Source organism: Phyllostomus discolor, chromosome 11 (genome assembly GCF_004126475.2).
Source record: "Phyllostomus discolor isolate MPI-MPIP mPhyDis1 chromosome 11, mPhyDis1.pri.v3, whole genome shotgun sequence".
Classification (NCBI taxonomy): Eukaryota; Metazoa; Chordata; class Mammalia; order Chiroptera; family Phyllostomidae; genus Phyllostomus; species Phyllostomus discolor.
In genome coordinates this window covers 434,372-462,277 of record NC_040913.2, presented here as the reverse complement: position 1 = coordinate 462,277, position 27,906 = coordinate 434,372, and the positions used below count along the sequence as shown (strand labels likewise).

At 55.9% G+C, this 27,906-nt stretch overlaps 1 protein-coding gene across 2 annotated transcripts in view; it reads left to right on the top strand.

Annotated features, from left to right (window-relative positions):
• The first annotated feature begins 537 nt into the window (after positions 1-537).
• The window catches only part of LOC114508466 (cat eye syndrome critical region protein 2), a 79,357-nt gene continuing 51,988 nt past the window's right edge, over positions 538-27,906 (top strand). For both annotated transcript variants that reach the window (XM_036011137.1, XM_036011136.1), the window contains exon 1: positions 538-791. In XM_036011137.1, coding sequence (XP_035867030.1) covers positions 666-791 — 126 coding nt within the window. In that variant the 5' untranslated portion in view covers positions 538-665. The remainder of the gene's footprint in view (positions 792-27,906) is intronic.

The following is a 27,906-nucleotide window of genomic DNA, read 5'->3' as shown; positions in this document are numbered from 1 at the left end:
AAAGCATCACGCCGCGGGCCCTTTAACAGGATGCGACCACTAAGGCCTAGTGGGGGGTGGGCGGGAGACCGTCATTGTCCTCGCTCCTGAAAGTCATTGAACTCCTCAATCCCGAACACCTGGGAAGCGGAATGGTTCTCTGCGCTGCTCCTGGGGTGCCCCTCAACCGCGTCTGCTCGCACTGCGCTCTTGGGGTGCTCAGTTCGCTCTCCCCTCCCCCTCTCCTCCCGTGCAGCTGTCCCGGCCGCGGTGGGGGCGGGGTTGTTGTTCTGGCGGGGCGGCCCCGCCCCCTCCTCGTGGCGGCCCCGCCCCCGGGCCTCGCTCGGGCCCCGCCCCGCCCCGCCCCCAGCCCCATCTGTGTGCGCCGGCCGCGCGGTGATTGCATCGGACCGGCTGGGGGCGGCCGCCGCGGGATGGGGCGCGGGCGCGGAGCCTGCGGGCAGCCGGAGCCTCAGCCGCCTCAGTGACTCGGGCGAGCCGTCGCCCCCCGCGCCCGCCCTCAGCTCATGCTCTCGCCGAGCGGCGGCGGCAGCGGGAGGAGCCGCCGCCCGCGCCCCTGCCCCCGCCCGCGGAGCTGAGGCGGGAGTCCGGCGGGCAGCGTGGGGCCGCGAGGCGCGCGTCGAGCTCGGGGCCGGCGCTCCGGCCGCGAGCGCCGGGGCCGGGAGATGTGCCCGGAGGAGGGCGGTGCGGCCGGGCTGGGCGAGCTCCGCTCCTGGTGGGAAGTCCCGGCCATCGCGCACTTCTGCTCGCTCTTTCGCACCGCGTTCCGCCTGCCCGACTTCGAGATCGAGGTGAGCGGCGGCGCGCGGCGCCCGACTCCGCGCGGAGGGGAGAGGCTCGGCGGAGGGCTCGGAGCGGACCGGCCGCGGCGGGAGTCGGGCTCGGGACGGGGGCGGGCGGCCGCCGCGCGCGCCGCGCCTGCTCCTGTGAGGCGGAGCGGGCGGCCGAGCGCGCTTTTGTGGGAGTGGGACCGCCGCGCTCCTCGGCCTCCGGGAGCTCTCTCTCGGGACGGCGGGAGCGGCGCGGCAGCTGCCGGCGGGACGGGGCACCGGGCGGGGCCGCGGGGCCGGGCGAGGCGCGTCCCCACGGCGGCGGGCGCGCCGGGCTGAGTCGGGGCGGAGGGAAAGTTTGGGACTCCCGTTATTTGTGAACGGCGCCTCTCCGCTCGGAACGGGCGGCCCCCCTCATGCCGGGACATGCGGAGCTCCGGGGTCGGCTTCGCCACCATTATCGCGGCGGGAGAGGGGCGGCTCTGGCCTGGCCAAAGGCGCTCACGCCCGAGGCTTTGTGAGCGCCGCGCTCGACCGGGCTCCTCGCGGCGGGGCTGGTGGCGGGAGAGTGGGGGACGGAAGGGACCCGGTCGCCTGGAAGAGCCACCAGCCCCGCAGCCTCCGCATTCTCCTTCCTTTTATTTTTAATTTTGGAAGGCGGTGTGGAATATTTGATTGGTCGGCAGGTTGCATCGCGCGGTCGCCTCTGAGCAGTGTGCGTGGTAACTTCCCACCTTGTGCCTGTGCACAAAGGTGGATGCAAACGGCGGGTCAGTTTTTCGTTCCAGTCCTGCCCTGGAGTTCGCCGATGGAGTCATCAAACCGGGAGTCGCCCGTTCGGAGGAGCGAATCGTGGTCGCGGCCTCCCCGCCCCCACCTAGCTCACTTTCTGCCATTTTCGGATCGATTTGAGTTCGTTTACTTCTCCAGGATTTTCTGTCCTCGCCCTTATTTTTAGACTTTGAGTCGTTTGTGGAAGTACTGTTTGCTTCTCCGATGAATGAAGTGTGGGAACTCGCTCTTCTTGCAGAGTTGGGGAAATCGGGAGAACGAAAAGATCCAAAGGGCCAGGGTGGGAGAAGGAAGAGGAATGCGGGCTGATAACTGGGGCCATTCACCGGCCCCTTAGTTCCGTAAACCGATTAAAACAATGAGATTACATCGCGTGCTGCTGCTTCTGTTTTTAGGAAGACGGAGTCACCGGGGTATTTTAGGGAGCGCCTCCGTGTTTATTTGGAAAGTTTGAACGAGGCTGTAAAAAGCATGCTTTTTACTAAAAATGGTCGGGGGACAGCTGCTCAGGTTGACTCCAGCGGAGACACAGGGCCGCAGACAGGAAAGGCTGGGGGACGCCGAAGGCCAGGCGAGGCCCCACCAGGACTCGGGCAGCCCTGTGTTTTCCCTCGGTTGGCGGAAGACCGTGCGCGGTTCAGGTCCCGGGGCTCAAAATGGTGGCTGTTTGTTTGGGAGGTTCTGCCCGAAACCACGCGTCGGGGGCGCCGGCCCCTTCTCTTCCCTGCAGATCCCCGTTTCCGAGGTGACGGCCCCGTCCCACGAGTGCTGTGGGGAAACTCACCCTTCAGAACCCATTTATTCCCATTCTGTTGATGGAAAAATAGAGGTACCCAATCCTGCCTCATTACAGTCACGTAGCGTCCTCTCTAAATAACTCGTGCTGCACTGGGAGAAATAAACGTGATTTCTGAGAGTTAGCGTGTGTAATGCAATTGCTGGCGGAAGTGCAGGCTGAGAGGAGAGGTCACATGTGTGTGGGTAACAAGGGAAAAGTCAGCCGCAGGTGAGTGATGGGCCGTTGGAGGTGTTCTGGGAGGCCACCCTCTCGCGTGGAGGGTCCGCGCCTTCAAACGCGCAGGGGGAGTGGGTATTTGGGCTCCGTTTTGATAACTACTCACACCTGTATAAACTTCTCATTTCTCAGGTAAGATGTGCTTCGAAATGGTTAATGTAAAATTTAACTTACAATTTTCAGTCACTATCAGAAATCAAAATTTAAAAACCTATTTTTAGGTTGGTAACACATTTGATTCCGTGACTGGAGACCTCACCAAGAACACTTACCAGTTTTGATTCTCTAAGTATGAATAAATTTATTTTTATTTCATTTAGATGACTTTTTAATCTAATCCTTTATTGTCCTGGCGGTTTGAGACACAATCCCATGGTTAGGATTTATGATGCAGTGGAAGACCGATCTTTAACTAAACAAAAAACGAATGCTGAGTTGTACCTTGTTAGGCCAGCTGAAGAGGCTGTATGTACAATCTTAACTGGTGGCAGCCTTAACAGAGAGAACCGATGAGGAACACCGAGGGGTGGAAATGGGGTGTCAGCTGTTTTAGGAAGCCAGTCTCCACTGGTGGGAAGGATCTCGTCTCACCCTGCACCTCCAGGCCGAGCTCATGGGTTCGGGAAATGCGGGAAGCAGAACCCTCGAGGACTTGGCTTCTGTTGGAAGCGAAGCAGCCCTTGGAAGGAAGGGTGGGAGGGTCCGTGCCACAGTTCTGAGAGGGGTCGGGACCTCCCACTTAGAGAACCATCCCCCAGACACAGATATTATTTTTGCACGTTAAAAGAAAAACTTGGTTCGTGAACCTTGAATGTACAGGATTTCCTTGGAAGAGTCAATAGACTTAATTTTTGTGTGGCGGGGGTATGTGTGAGGCCTTGTGTGTTGCTTCCCGCCCCCCCACATTGGGATTCTGTAATCATCAGACCAAAAGTCTGTGAACGTATAGGCAATGCTGTAAGTTGTTCAAAGTCTCGGACTTTAAACATAATACATACATATTGTGTAAAACTTGAACATTAAAGCAAACTATAGGTGAGAGAATGAAAGTCACCACACGGCCACCACTCAGAGAGAGACGCTGTCAGCACGTGGGGAGCGCGCCAGACGCCCTGCGGGGCGGCTGCGCCCGGGGCGGGTTCCCCAGGGGGTGCGGAGGCGCCTCTGGGCAGCGCCGCTGCATTCAGTGGCCATTACTCATCTCCCTGAAGGTTTAATGCCGTTTTGTCTTTTTCCTAGGCGCGTTGTTTTTACAGTGAATGCAGCCTGTTCCTTGACGGAAGTAAGGAAGGGGAGGACGGAATCATTGCGCACAGTCTGGTCAGGAGCGAATGGTGATGGGGTTGGGGCCGGGGCCAGAAACCCCACCCCAGACGCCCCGGGCATGTTTTCTTCAGGGAAGAGGCCAGGGTGCCTCTCGGTGACGGTTGAAAACAGTTGTGTGAAAATGGTCTGAGCGGTTCTTGTGTAGCGTGGCAGCACAGTAGAAATGATGTGATTGTCCGTCGGCTTTGAGGACTGCTGCCTTGGCCACCCTCCCTGGAGGTGGCAGGGGTTCCAGCCCTCACTGCCTCGGCGTGGTGACCGACCAGGGCAGTGTTCTTACCTCAGACTCCTGGCGTCTGCTCTTGGTGTTCCAGCTTGTCAGTGGAGAGTGCCACGGCGTGAATTGTCACTCCCTAAAATAAGTAATGAAAATTGCCCAGGGCAGCTCAGGGGCACAGCCGTGGTGTCAGTGGGTGGACTCCCGGGCCTGCAGGAGGTTTGTGTTGGTGCGCACGAGTGGGCTTTGCTGCAGGAGAGGGGTTACCACTCTCCTCAAATCCCGAGTGCTGTCCTCTGCCGCCCAAAGGTGGAGAAGCCTTGAACGAGGCGGAAGAGTAAGCTGGCCCTGGACAGGGCCATCGGAGGCCTCGCTTCGTGACACCAGAGGCCCTGGGCTGGGAGTCAGGAGTCTAGAGCTCGTGCTCTGACTGTGCCACTCACTGGCTCTCGTGACTCGGGGCAGGTTAACATAGTCTGGTGACAAGCGATACTCTGTGGGAGCACTGTGTACCTTTTCCCAGTGTCACCTCATTTTGTGTCCCGAGCCATCACGGTGGGGTAGGAGTTATTCTCACTGTACAGAGGAGGCAATGGCAAGTTCAGAGAGGCTGAGCTGCTGCACGAAGGCTCACGTGGATCTCAGGACCTTTGATGCCAAACTGTATGTCTCACACAGTCCCTTTCTTACCATCCCCAAGAATATTTTCTTCTCGTTGTTTTTAGAGAGAGGGAAAGGGGTGAGGGAGAAACATCGATGGGGTTGCCTCCTGAATGCTCCCGGACCTGCTATGCACGCATGTGCCCTGACCGGGAGTTGAACCGCAACCCTTTGGTTACAGGACAGTGCCCCAACCTGCTGAGCCACTGGGCCAGGGCCCTCACACTGTTTCCGTGTCCATTTTCATTGTCTGTGAAATGAGGGGCTAGACCGAGATTGCGCAGTGCAAGTGGACAGTTCTTTGTTTCTTAATAACGTGGGGTGAAGATTGTTTGAAAACTGCTTAACTAAGTACGGACGAACAAGTGTATGGTTTCAGTTGTTTCTTTCAGCTAATACTTACCATGCATCCCCGGTGTGCTGGGTGCAGCGTGCTAGGCGCTGGGGATACAGTTGTGAACGCGGAAATACCTGCCCTCTTCAGTGGAAGGAGACACGGTAAATGAGTTGGGTGGTGCGTTGGGGTGACAAGAAGTCGAGCAGGGCAGAGCCAGCGGGAGGGCCACACTGAGAGGGTTGTTGCAGTTTAAAAAGGGGTGACTGGGTACTGCCCCACTGGAGGGTGGTGTTTGAGTAGACCGGTAGAGGAGTGATTTAAACTGAGTTAGAAATAGGTGGTTGGCCCCATGAACCTGTGTGTTGGGAGGTGCCACATGGCAAATGGCCTCTGGAGAGCCCACAGACAGGCGGACGGGCTGGCTCGTGGCGAGGCAGGTCTTCATGCTGTTGGAAATCCTGAAGGGGGGTGTTCTGTCGGTGTGATGCCCTGGAGGGAATGCTGGGGCCCTTTCTGTTCACACCAGCATCTTGAAAGGGAAGTGTGTCTTTTTCAGAGCTGCTTCTGCTTGCGGAGGGGAGCTTCCGAGGGGCCTTGGGGGCCTCTGCCGTTGTAGGAGGGGAGGTTTCCTCTCGTCTCGCAAGGGCAGCCTGGGCTGGCATCTGGCCGGCTCCGTGGCAGCAGCTCAGCTCGGCCTCACGCAGTGTCCTGGAACACAACGAGGATAGCCTAAAATAATACACCTTGGCCGCACTCGGCACGCCCGACCGACCGGCTGCCCTTTGACGGGGAGAGGCTCCACGCTGGGTCGTTGTGGTTTGGGACAGGCAAGAATGAGGAGCACTAGCAGGATGCTGGGAACCCAGGTGCAGAAGCTGGTGCGGGTAAAAACTCCGTGTGGGCAGGTCTGCCCGGCTTCCGACGGTGGGGCCTGAGGTCCATTCGGTGGGATTGCACGTCTCGCCAGCCTGGGGTGTGAGCCCCCTGCGTCGTTCCCTCGAGTTGTGGTGTTGGGCACATCCCACGAGGTTTCAAATGCCCCTCCTGTAAAGTGGGAATTTTAAACTACACGGTTCCCAGGTTTCCCTTGGGCCACAGTCCAGTGACTCCAGGACCATTCCTCAGTATGCACAGTGCTGTCAACTGACCCAGAGTCGCCCTGACCTCGTGGGTTTGGACCCAGGGTGGGAGCTGTGTTTGGATTCTGGGTCTTTTTAAAAAATATTTAATTAATTTATTTTTAGAGGGGAAGGGAGGGAGAAAGAGAGAAATATCAGTGTGTCATTGCCTCTCACGTGGCCCCCCCCAGGGACCTGGCCGTGGCCCGCAACCCAGGCATGTGCCCTGACTGGAAATTGAACCGGCGACCCCTTAGTTCGCAGCCCGTGCTCCATCCACTGAGCCACACCAGCCAGGGCCGGATCTGGGTCTTAACATTAAATTTGTACAAAGTGAAGACGCAGTACCACACTCGGTGCGTTTGTGGTTTATGTGAGCCTGCCTTTCTGTGGAAACCGTGTCTGCAAGGGTGCTCGGGAATGAGCTCTGCAGGCGTGAGGGTCGGCCGCTCCCCCGCGCCCCGAGGTGTCCAGCCTGAGTGGGGGCGCGAGGTTCCGCGGAGTTCTGGAGGAGGTTCCCCGGAGCTCTGGAGGACGGGGGTCTTGCGTCACATTATGTCCCCTCGCTCTCGTTTCTTCTGTGGAGCACGTGCGTGCTTAGAGCTGGAATGAGACCCGGCGATAGCTTCTGGCTGGCGGTCACCCTTCCCTCTGCTGCTGCACCCTTCAGAGGTCCGTTTCGGCCTCCCGTCCTTCCGCGTTTCCCTGGGTGCTGCTCCTTGGGTGCTCTCCTCACCCGTCCTTCACATTAGCCTGTGGCAATTACTAACCCATTTGTACGGAGAACGAGGCAAGCCTTTTTTAATTCTTTAATTTTTTTCCAGTAGTTCTTACGGTTGAGAGAGGAATCGCGGGCGTTTGCACCCGGGGTCCTGTGGGCTTCATTGGTGCCCCGGGCTCCTCGGCTGCAGCATGGGGGGCGGGGGGGGGCGTGTTTCGGGTCTGATGAGCCTTTGCTAGGGGAGGCACTCAATGCAGTTAGCAGCGTCCTGGCCTCTGTGCTCTCTCTAGCTGGTGGCAGCCTCCGCCGTGACACATAAAAGTGCCTCCAGACACTGCCCAGGGTCTTGCATCTGAGCAGGATTGTCCTGGTGAGACTCCCGTCTTCCGGGTGGAGTGGGGAAGGCTTAGGGTTGGTCATCGTAAGGAAGGTGCACTGTGTGTGTGTGTGTGTGTGTGTGTGTGTGTGTGTGAGAGAGAGAGAAGTGGAGGAGTTTTTCCTTCTTGCAGTGATTCTTTTCCCTTCGTGCAGACGCCTACTGTTTCCCTTTTCCCCTTGGCTGGTGTGGCTCAGTGGATTGAGTGCCACTGGCCTGGGGACCAAAGGGTCACCAGTTTGATTCCCAGTCAGGGCATGTGCCTGGGTTGCGGGTCAGGTCCCCAGTTGGGGGTGTGCCAGAGGCACCTACACGTTGATGTTTCTCTCTCTCTCTCTCTCTCTCCCTCTCTCCCTCCCCGTCCTTTCCTCTCTTTAAAAAAACAAATAAATGCAATCTTAAAAATACATTTCTGTTACTAGAAGTTGAAGGCAGTTGAAGCCGCTCCCAGACATGCGTGTCATTAGCAGTCGCACATGTCAGCAACTCGAGAAACGGAATTTTTTCCTGTCTTGCGGAAGGAGAGCGGTCTGGGGACCGTGGGGAGGGGCCCGAGAGCTGACTCCCTCCGGCAGGGCCTGGCCGCGGTGGACGGAGGGCAGTCGGAGCCACTCGGCCGGCGCCCGGCTGCCACTGCCTGTCAGAGCGCGGCTGCTCTAGACGGTGTCTTGGTGTTGGGACTGGGGGGCTGGGGGGTTAGACGGACCAGGTCAGAAGTTCAGTGAGACGGACCTGAGCGCATGTGTGCACGTGAGTGTGTGCGTGGGAGTGTGCGCGTGCCGGTCCTCGCGTGCACCTTGGGGACGTAGGCACGTGTGCAGCACAGAGAGTTCATCATTCCTCAGAGTTTTCGGTTCAGACCACACCAAGCACAGAGCCTTTGTCGATGTCACCCTGAATGTTTTTCGTGCTTTCTCCCACGGGAGTCGCCTCTCAGTGTGGCGGTGTTTATGAGTTCAGATGAACTCTCATTTTGGTTCGGGGAAGAAATGTGTTGTGATGATCACCTCGCAGTAGGACCGTGCTGTGCAGGCTTGGAGCCCGGGGGAGAAAGAGCCTGGAGAATGTCAGTGGTCATTTGTCCGCGGCTCCTGGAGCTGTCTTTTCGGGAAGTGTCCATCTCAGAGGACGTCGCTGCCATCTGGGGGTGTCTGCTCCCTGCTGGGGCCCAGCGCCTCAGTTTTCGTTCTTGGTCTTTTGTCCGGGAAGCAGGGCCTGGCCACACCGCCTCATCCTCTCCTGCTCCGTGCTGCGCTGCCCCCACTGCGGCCTCGGCTCCTGTGGGCCGAGACCGCGGTGGGGGAGGGGAAGCGTGTCCCGCCTGCTTCAGGGCCCGGATCCCAGAGTTTGTGCAAGAGCACGAAGCTGGTCACTTCCGAAGCCAAAGGAATTTTTCTTTTCTTGGAAGGCGGATGACCCCTCCGAGTACCTCTTACCTGCCCTGCTTTGTGCTTCGTTATCCACGCACCCGTTTAACGTGTAACCTGGCTCACTTACGTAGGAGTCCGAGGAAGATAGTGTTTCGTGCTCCCGCGGAAAGGCCCTGACCTCGGGACGTCACAGTGGGTATTTGGTCGGTCGCAGTGACGGTCGTGTTCCCGTGGGCATCACGCCGCAGCAGTCGGCTCCGGGCTTTGGCTCCGCAGCCCCGACTCCGCAGGAGTGTTGGGGGACCACCTTTCCCCTGGGGGGGGTTTGCCGGAGTGACCACCTGCTGTGGCAGCGTGTCACTGCGGCCTGTGGCCCCCTGAGTTAAGTGTGTGAGTGGTGGTCACAGCAGACTGGGTGCACCCTGCTCTGCCCTCTCCCCCCACCAAGATGTGGTGGAAACGGGAAGTCCTGGGGTCACAACTGCACTGACCACCTCACGTGCGTAATGTCGGGCTTTCAGCTGTGCTCCAGTGAAAGTTCCGGAGAACAGAGTGAGCTCTTACAGTGCACAATGCTGCTGAGCTGTCTGGTTGGTGGAGAGTGGTCCCCCCCCCACCAGTGCTTCTAATGAGCCCCCTGGCCCTGTGAGGTCATTGTTTCGGGGACAATGGCACTGAGGGCCGTTGATGTGCTTGACAGAAAAAGTGTTAAATGAACAGGTCTGCTTCTTTAGCCACCCTTTCTTCCCCGCTCCCATTGTGTCTCCTCTGTCTCCCTGAAAGGTGGTGTTTGCAGATTCTTTCAGGTGTGGGAGGCAAGGGCTAGAGCCAGTGTCCTGGAGTTCTTTGTCCAGGGGACAGTGTTACGGGGGGAGGTGGGGTGGTTTATTTTTTTCGGAACTTGCTGGATTAGTGTAGCTACAAATTACAGTGCAAATCGCAGTTGGCGTGGGTTATGTTTGTTTCAGGTGCACAACGCAGTGGTTAGACACGTCTGTCACTTATGAAGTGACCCCGATAAGGCTGGTGCCCTCGTGACACCACGCAGTTACCCCAGGGTGTCCCCGTGTTCCCTGTGCTGCACTCCCTGTCTCTGGGGCTGCCTCGCAGCTGCCCGTCTGCACCTCCTAATCCCTTCACCCTCCCGCCCGGCCCCCCAGCCCCCTTCCCATCTGTCAGCCACCGGTTGGTTCTCTGTGTCTGAGAGTCGTTTCCGTGGTGTTTGTTCGTTTGTTCCCGCTCATTAGACTGCACATGGGAGTGAGGTCACGTGGTGTTCGTCTTTCTCTCCTCTGGTTTCACGTGCACCCTCTGGGTCCGTTGGTGCTGCCGCTGAGTAAGGTGCCGTTCTTGTTCACGGCCGAGTAATGTTCTTCCGGGTGCAGTGCCTCGTCGCCTGTCCGTGGACACTTAGGGCGCTTCCACAGCTCGCTGTCGTACATGGCAAGTCCTCCTTGGTCTCTTGTCGTAGCCTTGGTTTTACAGTCTCGCTCGTCTGACACAAATTAGTTCGTCTGACACAAACATTGCTACCCCAGCCTTTTTTCTTTTGTTTCCATTTGCGTGAACTGCCTTTCCCACCCCTTTACTTTCATCTGTGTGTGTCTTACTGTCTGGAGTGTGTGTCCTGTAGGCGGCCAGTGTAAGGGTCTTGTTTTCTTATCCATTCAGCCCCTTATGTGTTTGATTAGAACATTTAATCCATTTAAGTTTAAAGTAATTATTGATAGGTATGTAGCTGTTGCCTTACTCATGTTTTTTATTTTTTTTCTTAAGTCTGTTTTACATTTTTTGTGATGAGTTTGTTTAGCTTTTCCTTGTCTGGAAGGGTCTTTGTCGTTGGATTCTGAACGACAGCTTTGCTGGGTAGAGCAGTGTAGGTTGTAGGTCTTTGCTTTTCGTCTCTTTGAACCTTTTGTGCCAGTCACTCCTGGTTAGAAGTGCTTCTTTGAAAGATCAGCTCCCAGTCTTATGGGAGCTCCCTTGTGGGTAGCTAACTGCTTTTTTCCTGCTTTTTCTTTCTTAAAGATTTTATTTACTTTTAGAGAGATGGGAAGGGAGGGAGAAAGGGAGAGAACATCAATGTGTGAGAGAGATGTCAACCGGTTGCCTCTCACTCGCCCCCTACTGGAGACCTGGCCTGCAGCCCAGGCACGTGCCCCGACTGGGAATTGAACCAGCGACCCTTTTGTTCGCAGCCCATGCTGGATCGGCCGAGCTGCACCAGCCAGGGTGTGTGTTTCTGTTCTAAAGGCCAAGTGGGTGGCAGTGATAGTGTGACACCAGTGTTAGGTGCCAAGCGAGGGGTCGAGGAGATGGCTGCTGAGGGAGTCCAGCGGCCGGCGGAGAGCCCGTGTGAAGCGTGCCGGGAGAGGCCGCCGTGGAGGCTCGTGTTGAAGACGACGGTGTAGCCGGCTGGGTCGGGGCATTCTCTTCTAGTGGAAGGCTCGTGAGAAATGAAGTTGGTGGCAGTAGGCAGGAGGTCACCGCAGGCCACGGACGCCAGGGCCCTTATTTGTACTCAGACACTGCAGACAAGAAGGACAGTTTGAGACGAAGAATGTTGTCCCGTGTGCCAGGCGTTGTAGATCGAGTCGGGTATCGGTAGCCGTGATAGACACAGGAGGAGGATGGCTGCTGTAACCACCGGAGTGGCACGGGTGTGCAGTTCTCCGGTTAGAGTGCCGTTGTCCTCGGTGGTGGCTCAGCCCGGACAGGAGGAGGCCACCGGTGGTGCCGCGGCCCCTGAAGAGGCTGGTGTCCGTTGAGGACGTCTGTGGCCGCAGGTAACGGAGAGAGCGCTGAGCTCGCAGACGCTGTGGAGGAGTGTCCTGTGAACATGGACTCTGGAGGCAGGGGGCCCCCGGCAGGGGCGGCAGCTCGGTGACCGGGGTTGGCCAGCGCTCAGGCCACGCGAGGCTCCCTGGCTGGCGCAGGGTGGGTGCCGCCACCGTTGCCAGGCCTGTGCCGCGGCGCAGGGCTCGGAGCTTGGGCCCCTTCCCCTGGAAGGCGGCCGCGCTGCCCCGGAGTCTGGGGAAGAGGCGCGGGAGGGAGAGCCCGAGAGAGAGGTGGGGAAGGGAGAACTTGAAAATGAGCGTGGACTTTTTTACAGGTGACCCAGACACTGGTGAGAAGAAACGCCAGCGTCTGCGTGGGTCACATGTCAGGGCTGCCGTGAAGGAGTCGGCCGCCACAGGGCACCCCCACCCCCTTTCCTCAACGCGAAAGTCCCGCCTGCGTCCAGGTCCTGCCCCGGACTGCGCGCCAGCACGGCTCTTCTCCCCCACCCACCCCTGAGGGTCAGTGGCTCCGTGTTTCAGCGTCCTGCTTAGAGGAATAAAAATGAAAATCCAGACACAGAAATGGACCCCTTTTTCATTGGAACCCTCGATTTGCTCTTGCTTCACTGTGTATGATTTGGGTACCTCAGTTGGGCGCTTGCCTCTGCTCAGGAGGGAGTGGTCTGGGGACCCTGTGGGGCTCCGGTCCTCGTGTGGTGAGCGTCACGCACAAGAGCACAGCCGGGTGTGGGTCTAACGTGCTCCACCTGATGACAGGCTCCCAGGGCCTGGGGAGTCACGGGTCACCAGAAAGGCCGTTTTTCGTTTCTTTGTCTCTTTGATCTTTCTCCTGTGGCTCTGCAAAAATTTTGGGAGGGTATCTGGCAGCTCTCTGGGCCCCTTTCCCCGCCCCCTGCCTCTCCTCCCTTCTCCCGGGTCAGGTGCACTTGTGTCCTGGCAGCCGTCCGCCGCATCTTGCAAGGAGAGGTGAACTGGGTCGGTCACCGCCCCCTCCGTTCTTGGGGGTGTGACCAAGGGGAGACGGGGGGGGCGGGGGTCACCGACTCGGTGTGGGAAAGAGCCCGGGAGGCAGGCGCCGCCAGGAGCATGCTGTGACCCAGAGCCTGCGAGCGGGAGCAGAGGCTGCGCCCCAGCCGGGGGTCGGGGGGCGTGCACTCGGGGGCTCCGCGCCCACCCCAGGGAGCGAGTCCTGCAGGTGCCCCACGTCAGGCAGCCTGCACACCCTGCCCCCCAGAGCCCAGCGCTTGCCAATTTTTCTGTGCGTATATTCAGTGTTTTACAAACGTAGGTGGGATTGTGTTTCAGCTCCTCTTCTGAATCCTGTTTTATTCTGTTCATAATATCGCGTGACATAAAATGCCTTTTCAGCACTTACATTATAACCTTTAATAGCTGCAGGAAATTGTGATTTATTTAACCAATCCTTTGTGGGTCATTAAGGTTATTTTTAGTTGTTTACTATCATAACAACCGCGGACAGAAGATACTTCTCCCCAGATGGGACTGGTGTTTTTCATCTGAAGTCTTACGTTCTTTCCCCTAGTCACTTTTTATCTCACGTTCCGTGATAAAAGCCACGGTGAACTTGGTGCGCGTGGCGGGCTCTCCGGGCCCTGTGCCAGGTGTGCCCCCCGCGTCAGCCCCTCTGCCCTGCGCCCCCGCGGGAGCGGCGCTGACGGCCGGCGGTCTCCGTGTGCCGCTCGGTGGCTTGTGTGCGCCTCGGGGTCAGCACCGCAGAGAGTCTAACCAGCGTCCATCTCTGCTCTTGGTTACAGTTTTTTTCCTGTGGCAGGAACTTTTAAGACCTACTTAGTTAGCAGCTTTATACAGTACTACAAATGACAGGCACCGCGCTGTACATTGCTTCCCTAGGGCTGGTTCTGTAGCTGGGGTGCAGTGTTTGACCCCCACCCTTCCTTCACTGAGCAGAGCGCCCTCGAGGCCCACCTGTGCTGGTGCAGACGGGGAGGGGTCCTTGTTTTGACTGAATGATGCTCCGTTGCACGCACGCACGCACGCACGCACGCACCAGAGTTTCATTCATTCATCCGTCTGTGGACACGGTTGCTTCCGTGTCTGGCCGTTGTAAGTGCTCAGTGAGCGTGGGAGGCAGGTACACTGGCTTCATTTTCTTCAGGTAAATACCCAGGCAGATCCGCTTGTAATTTTTGAGGGAACTCTACACTGTCCTCCACAGGGGCTGCCCCAGCCGCACTCCCACCGGCAGTGCACGAGGGTCCCCTCTCCCCGCGTCCTCGCCGCGCTGGCTGTGTGTGGGTTTATTGCTGACGGCCGTTCTGACAGGAGGGATGGGCTGTCCCACCGGGGTTCTGATCTGCATTTCCCTGATAATCCCTGATAATGAGTGACGCTGAACAACTTTTCGTGTACCTGTTGGCTGTGTGTGTCTTGCTGGAAAAGCATCTGTTCAGATCCTATTTTGTGGTTCAGGCTTTCAGTCTGGGGCTGTGCCTTGTGTCCAGCTTCCGGGTCCCCTGGCCCCTTTCATGGGGGGCGGTCGCCCCGTCTTTGCTTGCCCTTCCGGGAGGAGCGCATCTGAGCGACGGCTCCTCACTTTGGGTTTGTTGGGTCCGCCCTTGCGATGAGGCTCGGGAGCTGTGTTTCCGGCAGGACCTCAGAAGCAGCAGCCAGTGTCCTGCATGCGTCCGGGCGGGTGGACGGGGGTGGTCAGTGCTCAGTGTGCTCCCTTCGCGTCCCCCGGTGTCCGCCAAGCCTGCCTCTGCACTGCTGAGTCGCTGCCGTGGACGGCTGGGTGGGCAGACTCGCCGAGAACACGCCAGCGCGCACCACACTCTCGCCTGTTCTTCAGTTTGTTAGCCCACGTGCGGCCCTTCACCTGAGTTGTTGCTGCACCGCAGTTGCTGGTCATCTTCAAATCCCTTATTCCCTTTGTGCTTACAAATTGTATGCAGTTTTTACATGTAGATTTTAAGTGATTCGAGACTTTTTAGTGTCTGATAGGAATATAACTTCATAAAGTTTTTTGTTTTCTCAGAAGTATGCTAACATGGATTATAACAATATTCACAAAGTAAAGTCATTTTTTTTAAACTGAGGAATTTTACCCCAACTTTTTTTTAAGACTTTATTTATTTATTTTTAGAGAGGGAAGGGAGGGAGAAAGAGAGAGAGAAACATCAATGTGCGGTTGCTGGAGGTCATGGCCTGCAACCCAGGCATGTGCCCTGACTGGGAATCGAACCTGCGACACTTCGGTTCGCAGCCTGCACTCAGTCCAATGAGCTACGCCAGCCAGGGCTTAAAGTCATTTTTAAAGCTTTAGATGTCCTGTTGTCATTTTATTTAAAAAAGCTTCAAACCTGCCATTAGATTTATTAGTTGTTAACATTTCACCACGTGAGCTTTTTCCTGAGTTGTTCTAAAATAAGTAGACAATGTGGTGATCCTTTATCCCCAAAACACCTTTTGGCATTTCCCGGGAACAGGGACCTTCTCCCAAATGACCACAGTCGCCTGCTCACATTTAACGAGACCAGTGCTGATGCTTTAATGACGTCTCAGCATCCACTTGTCTCCACAAGGACGGTTTCCCATTGATTGATGGGAGGATGCCGATTTGCCGTCCCACCTGTTCACACGCTCACATGTTCACAGGCCGATGGGCCCTGCCCGGGATGGAGCCCTCAGCCACGGGTTTGAATCCGGCGTCTCTCACTTGGCGTGGTGCACCTGCAGTCCGTGCGTGTTGCACGTGTCAGCCCTTCGTTCCTGTCATTGCTCAGTAGTGTTGCATGGACGGGACAGACCAGTCACGGGGGGGGGGGGGGGCGGGAGGACGTTGAGTCCTTTCCCGTTGTGAGTAAGTCGCTGAAGCACTCTCTCCCTGAGGTCACGCGAGCCATGTGGTCGCTGAGTCACAGGGCAGATGCGTGTACGCTGAGAACTGGTCTCGTTCCTGGTCTTCCCACAGCCGTGTGTGAGTCTCAGCTCTGCATCCAGCCTTCGTGACCGGCTGTGTTTTCTGTTTTTGTTTGTTTTTAAAATTTAAAAACCATTTGATTTACTTTGAGAGAGAGAGGAAGGGAGGAAGAGAGGGAGAGAAACACAGTTTGTGGTTGCCTCTCGTGCACCCCCTACCAGGGCCCTGGCCCGCAACCCAGGCCTGAGCCCTGACCGGGAATGGAACTGGCGACCCTTCGGTCCTCAGGCTGGCACTCAGCTCAGTCCACTGAGCCGCACCAGCCAGGGCATGTTCAACCTTGTAATGAGCTGCCCGCCTCGCTTACTGCAGCGGCTGCACCCATGTCTGTTCTCAACAGCCGGGTTCAAGTCCCGGCCACGCTGCATCACCGTCTGGCCTTGTTGCCTGTCTCTGTGATGATGGATGTCCTGGTGGGCACGGAGTGGCATTGGGTCATGGTTTTCATTTGTGTCTCTAGCGCTTAGGACATTTGGCACCGTGTGTGTGTGTGTGTGTGTGTGTGTGTATTAGCGATTCATGTATCTTTGGTGAAATTTCTGTTAACGATCTTTTGCCCATTTAAAAAATTGGGTTGCTAAGTTGTTTGTATGTTCTGAATACAAAATGCTTCTGATGTATATTTTCTCTCAGTATGTGGTTGTCTTTTCAGATGTTTAAAATTTTTATGAGTTTTAATTTATCAGTTTATTTTTATATGGTTGTATGTTACCATTTTCTTTCTGAAAGTCACAAAGTTTTCTTTTGGAAGTTTTACTGTTTCAGATTTTATATTTGGGTCTGTGATCCATTTTGGTTGATTTTTGGCGTGTAGTTGGAGGTATTGATCAAAGTTTCTTTTAGTTCTGTTTGTGCATACATTCTAGCAACTTGTGAAACGCCAGCCTTCATCCAGTGAATTGCTTTTGTGCTTTTGTCCAGAATTGGTTACCTGTATACGTATGGGTTTAGTTTTGTTACTCTGTTTGCCTGTGTTTAGACCAGTGCCACACTATCTTAATTACTGTAGCTTTGTAAGAAGTCCTAAAACTAAGTAATGTTAGTAACGTTCACGCTGTTGTTCATTCTCAGGTGTTTTGGCTATTTTATATTGTTTGTGTTTCCACAGGAATTTTAGAATTTGTCAGTTTCTACAGAAAGAAAACCTGCTTGGGATTTTGATTGGAATTGTGTTGAATGCATAGATCAAATTGTAGAAAACTTGACAATAATAGTATTTAAGTTTTCGGATTCCTGAAAATGCTGTATCTCTCTTTGTTTAGGTTTCCCATAAGTTCTCACTGAAAAGTGAGTATTTTTCTTTTCACTGTTTAGGTCTCTCATATTTTTGTTGTGAGACTTAATCCTGAAGCATTTCATACTTTTAAAATGCTGTCTTACATTTTTAAAATCCCAGCTGTTTTTTGCTGGTACATAGAAATACGATTGAGTTTTGCACATTGACCTTGGCCCCTGGTTCCCCACCTGGATGCCCCTCGCTCCCCTCCGTCACCGCCGTCCCCCTCCCTCCCCCCGTCCCCGCGCTGGGCAGTGCGTCCCCTGAGGTGCCGGGACCCGGATTCCGAGCTGCTTGGCAGTGCCGCGTGTTTGGAGCGTGTTCAGAGAGCTCTCTGTTACTGGTTTTCCATTTGGTTTCGGTCCGATAGGATGCTCCATGTGACTTGAATCCTTTAAAATTGACCGAGATGTGTTTTACGGCCCAGAGTGTGGGCTCTTGCTAAAGGGTTTGCGCATGTTTGAAAGACTGTGCCTGCTGCTGCTGCTGCTGCTAACTGGTGTGTCTGCAGATGTCTCAGTTCAGGAACTTTAGAAATCGGCTGACGCAGCCTGGAGCAAACGTGGGATGGATTTGTCTCCTCCCCCGGATTCATAGGGCGAGTCCTGGGGCACGCCCGGCAGCTCTCCCTGCAGCTCCTCGGCGTCTGCCCTCCGACGGGGCGACAGCTCTGAACCGGGAGACAGGATTTCATTGTCGCACTGACCAGCCACCGAGGTCACCCACTTGGCTACTTAATAATTAAGTGAGGTTGCTTGTAACTCATTGAGCCTTCGCAGAACGAATTAAAATAACCCTCTCCTGCCCAGTACGCCTGGGCGCGCTCCTGTGGAAGGGGAACGTCCGAGGCCCATGGAAACTCTCCTGGGATGAAGAAGCGGAGGCTTCCGTCGGTTTCGAGAGAAGGACCCGGTGTAAGCAGCACGCTAAGTACGGACAAGACAGACACAGGTCCCGGTCCAGAGAGGAGCCCTGAAACCACGCGCGTGCTCCTTCAGCAGCAGTGTCCTCGGGGTCCTCGTGGGGGAGCTGCGTGCCAGCTCTCCCTTGGAGGGGGGTCTGGGGCCAGCCCTCTCCGCACCCAGTGCCCCCATCCTGGAGGGTTTCCAGGGGCAGGGCGCTTCCCGGGTGAGCCGAGCCAGCCCTGCGCGTGCGGCAGCCTGGGGCGCAGAGGAGGCTGGCTGGTGAGAGGGAGGGCCGCGCTGGGCCGGTGGCGAGTCACAGGCGATGACAAAGACGACAAAGGGCTGGACTTGCGGACCTGGAGGAGACCTTGCGCGAGGTGCCTTACCACGGCCTTCCCTTCTGCAGACGGGCGAGCTGGCGGCAGAGGGACGGGACACAGGAAAGGCGGGCGCTGGTTGGCTGCAGGAGTGGGTGGCTGGCCCTGCGAGGGGCCTGCCCGCACTGGGACTCGCACACACGGCCTTCCGGTTCCGGGTGGCGCTCCAGCCCGCCGCACCGCACTGGCCAGGGAGCCCCTGAGTGTCGGTTAGGACAGGAATCTTCCGTGACTTACATGGTCTCGTCATCAGCTGCTGGTACAGACCCCTGAACGATTGTTGTTTACTTTTTCAAGTTAATTTAAAAAATTTAGGTACAATTTACATGACAAAGCTAGCTGTGAACCACATTAAAGCCTGACGTTTAATGGCACTTAGTGAATTCCCTGTGTTACGTGACCGTAATTTGTCTAGTTCCAAGGCATTGGGATCCCCTCGAAGGAAGCCCGGTGCCCCCTGAAGAGTCCCTCTCCCCTCACTCTGCCCCCGCCCCCCACCGTCTGCTTTCTGTCTCTGTGGACTCTCCGTTCTTCCCCGGGTGTCTGTCTTCCGGAGCTGCGGGGAGAGCCCGGGACGGAAGTCCAGGGACCACACTTCCCATCCCAGGAGCCCTGCTGCTCCCGCTGCTGCTGCCTGTGGGGCTCAGGCCACTGGGTGCCCTCCCGACTCGTGCGACAGCCGTCCGAGTCGCCAGAACGCCACTCGTCTTCAGAGTCGAAATTCTAGCCCGAGTTTTGTTTGCGCAGAATTTTTTAAAAGATTTTATTTATTTTTAGAGAGAGGGGGAGGAAGGGAGGGAGAGAAGGAGAGAAACATCAGTGTGTGGTCGCCTCTCGAATGTCCCCTACTTTGGGCCTGGCCCACAACCCAGGCCTGTGCCCTGACCGGGAATCGAACCAGTGTCCCTTTGGTTCACGGCACTCAGTCCACTGAGCTGCACCAAGTTTTAGAAACTTAGAAGGGAGTGGAGAGGTTACGGCGAGCGAGCTCCCGTGACACAGCCGTCCGCGCGTGCTGCGCGGGGCCGCCGCGCTCCCAGCAGTGCGTGCCCCGCGGCTTCCCTGCCGTTTCCCGCGGCCGGTGCCCCTTCCGTTGGCCGCGTCACGCCTGCCCCTGCCCACGCCGTGTTCCAGAAGTTTCAGCAAGCAGGCATTTTGTCTGTCCTTTTTACCCTTTAAAAAAAAATCCTTACCTGAGGATATGCCTAGTGATTTTTAGAGAGAAAGGAAACGGGGGGGGGGGGGGGGGGAGAGAAAGAAGTATGAATGGGTTGCCTCTTGTCATGCACTCTCACTGCGGACCGAGCCCCCAGCCTAGGTGTGCGCCCTGCCCGAGGGTTGAACCCGCCGCCTTTTGGAGCGCAGCGCAGCGCTCAACCACCTGAGCCGCGGGCCAGGGTGTTACTCACTCCTGAGTCCCCAGTGCCTGGAATTGTCCATGGATACAGTGGGTGCCCAATAAAGACTCCCCGAATGAGCGAGTGAGAGAAAAAAAGCTTCCTAAAAGCAGGGGCTGTGTTCATGCACATTTGTTTTCTTAAGTCTGCCTGGTTCAGAGCAACTCACACGGAGCAAGCCGGTCACTTGGTACTCAGTACTCGGTCGGATATTTTTATTTTCCCAAGTCACTGCCCCCTCACTGACAGCGGGAGAACCCTCTTCAGGGTGTCTCGAATGGGAGGGAGGGAGGTGTCCTCTTCGTTCAGTTACTCCCCCGTCACCCTGCCTGCGCAAGAATGGGCTTCCTCCCACCAGATCCACTTGGTTTTTCATCTTCTTGTCATCTGCTCGCAGGGAATTTTAACCCATTCCGGAAACCCACTTTCATCCTCCCTTTGCCTGTTGTTTCCAGAACCGTAGAAGGTAAGATCTGGAAAGGGTGTTTGAGACGATTTAAGTTGAATTCGTGGTCTTACAGGGGAAGAGGTCGCCCGAGTCGCGCACAGGGAGGCCGTGGAGGTGTGGGGATCGGAAGCGAGAGCCATGCCCAGCAGGGAGCAGTAGGCAGAGACGGGATCTTTCTTCCTCATTGTTCCACGTTCGTTGATGACTTCTGTCGGTTAAATTGAGTCTTCGTAATCTGCCACCTTGTTTCATATTTTTCTAGTAACTTCTGTAGCTTTCAGCATTAGCCACAGAGTGATGTTTTTGGATGGAGAGAACAGTCAGAAGGCATTGCTTTATTTGAGAATTAATTTAATGTTATATTCCTACCGACTTACGGGAAGAGACACCCGGAGGGCCGATCTCGGTTACGTGAGCCGTGGGCATGTCCCCAGAATTGGGGACGGGCGGGGCGAGACGAAGAGGGTTAGCAGAGGGCTGCAGGCGGAGGCTCAGCGCTTTGGAACGAGTCCACGAGCTCCCGCCGTCCGCCGCGGTTGGGGCTCCATCTGGGCCTCCCCGCGCGCAGGGCTGCGGTGTCACGGACGCAGGGTGTGCACGCTCGGTTTTGCTGAGAGTAAGTGTCAGGTTGGGCAGGCCTGGAAACGTTCCAGCCGAGACACAAGGAACTGAAGGCTCGGTTCAGGTCGGTTCTAGCGTAGGACTTCTCTCTTTACCCAGTAAAATCCGGACCATTGGCACCTCGGTTCCTGTTTTTGTTTTATATCAAAAAAAGAAAAGTAAAAGTCAAAATGTGAAACAATCCCATTTCTCTTAAAAATAAAGTTTTGATTGTAGCTCTTTCCCATCTTGCGAGACGGTGGGTGGAAAAGCTGAGGAGCCCAGACTGCGGAGAAGAAGCCCAAAGGCCGAAGCCTGAAGGCCGATGCTGGAGGCAGGCCAGGAAGGGTCGCCTCACGCCCAAGATGCCTGAGGAGGGGGAGCTGCACTGCAGCCTACACCCTGCCCGAGTCCGAGGAGTTGGCAGGTGTTGGCATGCACGAGGGGTGACCCCCCGCCCAAAGCAGAACTGTCTTATGGAGGCTGGGCCCCTTGTGGTACAGGCCCACCAGCTAGGTGAGTGGTCTAGGGACCCACCTGTATCAGTGGACCAGCTGGTGGTGGTGTGAGAGGCTGCGTTCAGCTTCTGTGAATTTTTTTGAAGACACAACACGTTTGCCCATTTCACGATGGGGGATTTATGAGTGCACCTGCCCACAACGCACACGGAGTGTTCAGTTTTTGACCAAAAACGGTGTGATCTTTGTACCCCACCTTTCCTGTTTACCTGATCTCGCCCCGAGTGACATTTTTTTGTTTGCTCAGATAAAAAAAACCCTCCAAGAGAAACATTTTGCTGATTGCAAGAGGTGAAACAAAAACCAGCAGAAGTAACAAAAGACACCAACGTTGATGAGTTCAGAACTGTTTTTTGAGCAGCCGAAGAAAATGTCTCAGTAGGCGCATTACATAAAATGGAGAGTACTTTGAAGGTGACTGACATTTAAACACATAAGAATAAATACACAATTTTAAAAAAATGAATTCTGTTTTGTTTTGGGGTCCCACCCTTGAACACAAGGAAGTTTTCAGCAGCCAAATCTGGGATTGGAAAGGAAAAGGAGGAGGAAATTCTTGCTGCTGTCCCAAAACCAGTCGGTGGCGACAAGAATGGGGCACCTGAGAGGTTAAATCTCACAAAACACGCAGGTGCCCCCCTGCAGAGGATGCCTCGGAGGCTGCACCCCCAGTCGGCGCGTGCGGGAGGCGCAGGCCCCCTCCCCTGGGACCACAGCAGCTGGTGGCTTGCTGCCGGTGACGGGGGCCTCTGGCTCCTAGTCGGGTCCCTCTGCACCGAACGCCCCAGCCAGTGTCATCACCCCTCCACCCAGAGGGGCGTCGGTGCTGCGAACCCCCCAGCAGCTCCCGGGGCCTCCTCCAGGAAGCGCGGCTCAGGGCCCAGACGTGAGGTGCGGGGGTCTTCCACCCAGAGGAAGGGAGAGTGGGAGGTGGCGGAGCAGCGGGAGGCTGGCCAGACGGCCACGGGCGCGTGCACCCTGCCACGCGCAGGCAGGCTCCTCGGCTCCGGGGCCCCCTCGGCTCCGGTTGTGTGCACGCGCAGGTGGGCTGGTCCTCACAGACAGTGCTCTGCATCTCTGACGAAGGGCCTGATTAAATGCTCGGCGTGTTGGAGCAGTCCATTGATAAAACTGGAAAGTTGACGTAAGAAAAAAAATAAAATGGTTATTGATAATTAGCTTATTTTGAGCCTATATAGGTCTGCATGCAGACACGATTTTAAAATACGTGGTGGTGTTACAGCGTGTTTTATGTCTTTTCAAAAGTAACACAGAATGAACATTTTCCATGTCGATATGCAGGTGTGTACTAGCACAGCCTGATATGGTTGTGCCGGCGTGTTCATTTAACACTCTCCTGTGGCCTCCCACCCCCAGGTGTTGGACACCTGGGTCTTTCTCAGTCTGACGTAAACCCATGGTGTGAAGATGATCTCTGTGTCCTCTCCGTCTCCTTAGGATAAAATTCACAGTGAGTTTCTGTGCTCACGGTTATGTGCCGCCATTCACTCATTCACTCACTCAGTCCTCACCCGAGGTCGTGCTTGTAGACTTTAGAGAGAGGGAGGTGGGGGGGGAGGGGGAGAAACACTGATGTGAGAGAGAGACACTGGTTGGTTGCTTTCTTTGTTGGGCTGGACAGAAAGTCCGTTACGTTCCATCTGCAAGATGGCTCTGTAGTGCTTAGTTGTCTTCAGCTCTGTCTGAAGGAATTTTGTTAGATTGTATTGTGACAGCTATCATATCAGCGTGCATTTAAAAAAATACCAAAATGGATGAATTTTTGTGCAGCCATTTTAATAGTGAAGATGGAAGAAAATACACGTTTGCAGCGTATCGTGCTTTTCCAGAGAGGTAGAAACGCAACTGAAATACAAAAAAAAGATTGGAGCAGTATGTGGAGAAGGTGTCGTGACTGATCAAGTGTGAAAAAAGTGGTTTGTGCAGTTTCTCGGTGCTGTTGACACTGTGGCCGAGTCACCCTTTGCTGTGGGGCTGTCTGGTGCACGGGAGGGTGCTCAGCAGCAGCTCCGGCCACTGCCCACCAGAAGCAACGGTGGGAGACAGCCGACAGGACAGACTCGGCACACCCCAGTCAGTAAAGTTGTTGGTGAAAACGAAACGTGTGTGTTTTGTTTCACGGGAAAACGTAACAGACTCTGTGGCCAACCTGGGGCTCAGACAGACCCACACCTCTAGGTTTGCAGGATGACGCTCCAGCCAGCTGAGCCACAGCAGCTGGGGTACCAACCAGTCTTTTTTTTCTTTCTTTCTTTTTTTTTTTGAAGTGGTGTTTTTGCTTGCGATGGCTGATATTCTGGCAACTTGCCTCATTTGTTTCACGTGTCGAGTGAGAGACACGCAGCGGTGGCTGCAGGTCGGGGCTCTGCCCCGTTTCACGGGATGAGAAGGCGTGCGGAGGGCGGTTTCTCCTTGTGCAGTCTGGTTCCCACCACTGACTCTCAGCAACGTTCGGCGGGGTCCACTCCTGTTCTTCCTTACGGCCGCACTTCCTGTTCCGTTTCTAGCTTCCCCTTCCATTTTAATGCCCTGTGGGCCCCCCCCCCCCCCATTCTCTCCAGAGACTCGGTTTTTGCGTGCCTGGAGCGGGCTGGGTGTGTCTCATCGGAGCTGGCCTTGGGCTTCCCTTCAGAATTCCGTGCACTTGCTAACCTTCACAATGGGGGGGAGTCCCCATGGGCACTTCAGCTCCCTCCTGCTTCAGCAAAGGTGACTGAGGGAGGATCTTGCTTTGGTCAGGGAGAAGGAGAAGTTTTCCCAAAGGCTCCGCTGAAGGGGAAGGAGGACTTCGGAGGTTGGGGCCGCTGTGTGCCACGGCCCCGTGTGGCTGTGAGGGGTCCGCCCGGGGTCTGCTGTCTGTGAGTGGTGCTCAGCCTGCACGTGGAGACAGGTGGGGGCTTCGTGGGTGGGGGGCCCCCTTCCTGTGGCAGTGTGGGTGCAGCATTCTTGGTGCCGGCGGCGTCTGTGCCCCGTCCTGTGAGCAGCGCGTGCTGGCCTTGCAGACAGACCGCAGTCTGACTTGAGTAGCCGTTCAGTTTTCTTGGAAATGCCTGACACCCTGTCTGAGGTGGACAGCGAGTGTCTGACCTTGACCTCGACCTCTACACCCTCTCGGGGCGCGCACACCTTTCTGTGACCTTGTTGGAAATGCATCTTCTGCAGAGCCTGCAGTTGGGCGTGGGGCTGGTTTTAAAGGTAGGAGACCCGCGGCGATCGTGGGCCTCCCTGGCCAGGGCCTGAGTCAGAAACCGCGTCTGACCTCGGGAGCTGGGAGTGAAGGGGCACAGGTAATGGGTGTCCTCAGCAGCAGCGGGGCCTGCGACCTCTCACTGTGGCGCAGGCGTTGTTTCCAGGCAGACGCCCTTGGAGGGCTCGAGGCCCCGGGCAGGCCCAGTTGCCCCAACTTGCTGTCCAGCATCTCCTCCCTGGACGAGTCTGCCTGGGCTGGCAGCCCCGCGGCGGCGAGGAGGCAGAGTGCTCAGTGTCAGAGGGCCGGCTTTGCTGCAGGAGCTCGAGCCCGTCTGGCCTCTCGTGCGTGGTTCAGAGCTCCCCAAACGCCCTGTGCATTTGGAAGAGGGATTCCAGAGTCACCCTAGCCCTCCAGGAAGACAGTTTCTTAGTGATGGTGGAGTTTGAAGCGAACTGCAGGCATTTGGTTACTGATTGTGAATTAGCTGGCAGTTGATATTACCAAACATTTAATTTAGCAAATGCAAGGTTATTCTTGTGATACTCTGACACACATTTTCATGTGCTCCTTAGGACGGGAGAAACATTGTTGGGATGGATTATAACTAGGACAGTCTGTACGTCTTTCCAGCCGTCTTGGTGACCGTCCTCGTGACGTGCCTGTGGGGCCGTGCCTGCGTGTTCGAGGCGTCTGTCTGCAACCGTGCCTGCTGGGTTGCACAGTGAGAGTTGCCCGTGCAGAATGGGAAATGTTCTTGTACTAAATAGTCTTCTCTGTGGAGAGGAGAGCTGTGTTCAGGGTGGTGATATGATTCACATAGAAGCCACTTCTCTCAGTGCCGACGGTGTGAACCGTGTATTTGAGGAAGTGAACAAACACGTGAGAATCACTTGATTTCTCGAGTGAACCGTACCTGTTGAGAAGCACTTGGCTTTTTGTTCAAGTTACCGACTGAGCATCGTTTTCTTCCCTCCCTGGCTCGGCGCTCTGCCTCTCTGGCCCCTTTTCTCGTCCTCCTGCCGCTGGTCTGGGGCCACTAGGCAAACCGCTTTCTGCTGGGGGTGTCACGCAGACAGCTTCACCGCTGGGACAGGTGCCCGGCTGTGGGTGAGCACCCGACCGGCATTTCCCAGAGCGCGGGCCCACAGCTGATCATGGACGCGTCCCTCCAGGAAGAGTCCCACAGACCGACAACAGTTCCTGGCTCGTCCCAGGGCAGCGGTTCACATCCCCAGTTTCACGAAAGTCTGGGTTTCTGCCGTTGTGTCATGGTGCCATGAAGCTCAAGGCACTCAAGATAAAATGTTAATTCACCTTAAGGAATAATTCCAGGCCCTGGCCTGGCAGCTCAGCTGGTTACAGTGTTGTCCTGATGCCCCAAGGTTTCAGGTTCGATCCCTGGTCAGGGCACATACGAGAATCAACCAGTGGATATATCAGCATGTGTAACAACAAATCAGTCAGCCAGTCTCTCAAAAATAATTTAAAAAATAAAAACAATAATTCCATATAAAAGGATGCAGAGCACCAAGCTGCAGTACGGTACTGGATCTGAAGTCCTTCTTTCCTTTGTGAAGCAGAGAGACGGGGAAGCAAGAGGAGTGTGTGTTGGGGGCAGGTTTTCTTACCTTCTCCCAGACCAGCTCCTGCACCCACAGCATTGGCACTCAGCACCGAGGGCGCCACGCTCCCCGGGGCTGCGGGGGGAGCAGGGAGTGAGGGCCCCACGCACCTGGACTCCTGGAGACGTGGCGACCCGTGCGCACCAAGTGCACTAAAGTCTGAACACCCACTGGGGGTGCGAGGAGGTGCTCACTGCACTCCGCTCGGTGGGCCAAGACGCACAGGGACGGGAAAGCGCGTCTGTCAGAACCGTCGGACTGGACCGCGAGTCTCGGTGCTCCCGGTACAACTGCCGTCTCACGAAGGCAGCCTGGCGGTCAAGCACTCCCTGTGTCCAGTTAGGGTTATCTCGGACTGTTCAGACTGACTTCACCTGTAGTTTAAGTGTATCAGCATGTTAGGGGGTCTGGATTAACCTTGATGACACCACCCGAAAGCAGCAGTAATGATGGGTGAAAACACACGTGTGTGGCCAGAGTTTCGGCGTGGGTCGTCTGCATGGCCTGGTACTGGTTTTCATACGTAAAGCAAAGTGCGTTTAATTTTAAAAGGACAAGAAGTTTGCAGTCTCCTTCACATCTCCCAGATCCCTGCCCGGCGCTGTGGCCGTCAGTGCGCACCCCGCTCCTGCAGTGGCCCCCGTGGGTGCGCTCCCTCTGCGGTGGTCATGGTCGCCAAGCAGCTCGAGCGCCGTGCCCCTCCTTCTGTTTGTGGGTGGTTCTTCATGGAGGCCCTGCAGTCCGTCTTCCTCCCAGTAGCATGGTGTCTGCGTACCCCGTTCTGTTGTAGTTGACTTACACTGAGGTGCCCATGGGCACCGCGGGCGGGAGAGAGCGCGGGAGGCCCTAGAGCTGCTGGGGGGGACGGGACAGGGTGGGGAGTCCGGGCCGGCCGTTCTGCCTTCCTGGGTGGCCGGCCTCCGTGGGAGGGGGCTTCTGTCCCCAGAGGGCCAGAATTTGGAGTTTGGAAATGGCGGTCTTACAGTTTGTTTATGCAGCTAGTCCTTGCTTTACTCTGTAAATCATTTGAAGCTTTTCATCTCGCACTCCATCTCTCCGACCGTCCGTCCATCCATTGTAGCATCCGCTGGGGAGAGATTTTGTTCTTCCGTTGAGTTTTTTGCTCACTGGAGATTCTGAGAACCCTTCACTGCTCCCAGAGGGCCGGGCTTCCCTGTGTGTGGGCGATTTGGGGAAGAGACTGTTCCTAGGGTTGTGTTTAGTGCCTCTGGACCTTTCCGTTCTGTGTCGGAGAGGTGGGGGTGCTGAGACGCTGAGGCCAGCGGTTGGCGCTGAGGGACGGGAGTGCCCTCCCTGCTGAAGCGCCTTTGAGTGCAGTCCCCTGAATAGCGATGAGTTTCCTGTAGAATATTTGAACACAGGCGGCCACAGAGGCAAAGGGTCAGCCAAGGAACAAGCAGTGATTTATGTGTGCAGGGTGGGGCAAAAGTAAGTTGATAGTTTGTACAGGTAATAATGCAATAATTAATATAAGAACAAGCTGTTCCGTGTACTCAAAACTGTGCACCTACTTCTGTCACACCCTATATACACGAGTACTAATAGTTACTGAGTTTACAATTTCTAAAGAATACTTATTTTTTTAGAGAGAGGAGAAGGGAGGGAGAAAGAGAGGGAGAGAGACACCGTGTGTGAGAGGCACACTGGTTGGTTGCCTCTCCCACTCCCCCCACGGGGGCCCTGGTCCGGAATTGAACAGACAGCCTTCTGGTTTGGGGGCTGGTGCTCAGCCAGGGCGAGAGTTTGTTAATAATGGGTCAAGAAGATGGGATTTGGAATCCTTTTCATTGTTCTCTTGTCCTCGACCTCTGTTGTCCCGTACATTTCTTTTGTTTCCCTGCTGCCAAACGCTGGTACTTTTCTCCCCCTCCTTCACGCTGGGAAGGATGGAACGGGTGAGGCCGGTGCCGTCTGCTGCGAGCTCAGGCTGCAGACCGCGCCGCGTCCGGCGCGGGTCCTGCAGTCGCTTCGGCGCTCCGGTTGGTTGGCTTGTTAGTGAGCGGCACAAACGGACATCAGACGGGCACATTTGTTACTGCTCCCCTCTGACAAACCCTCAAAGCGCCC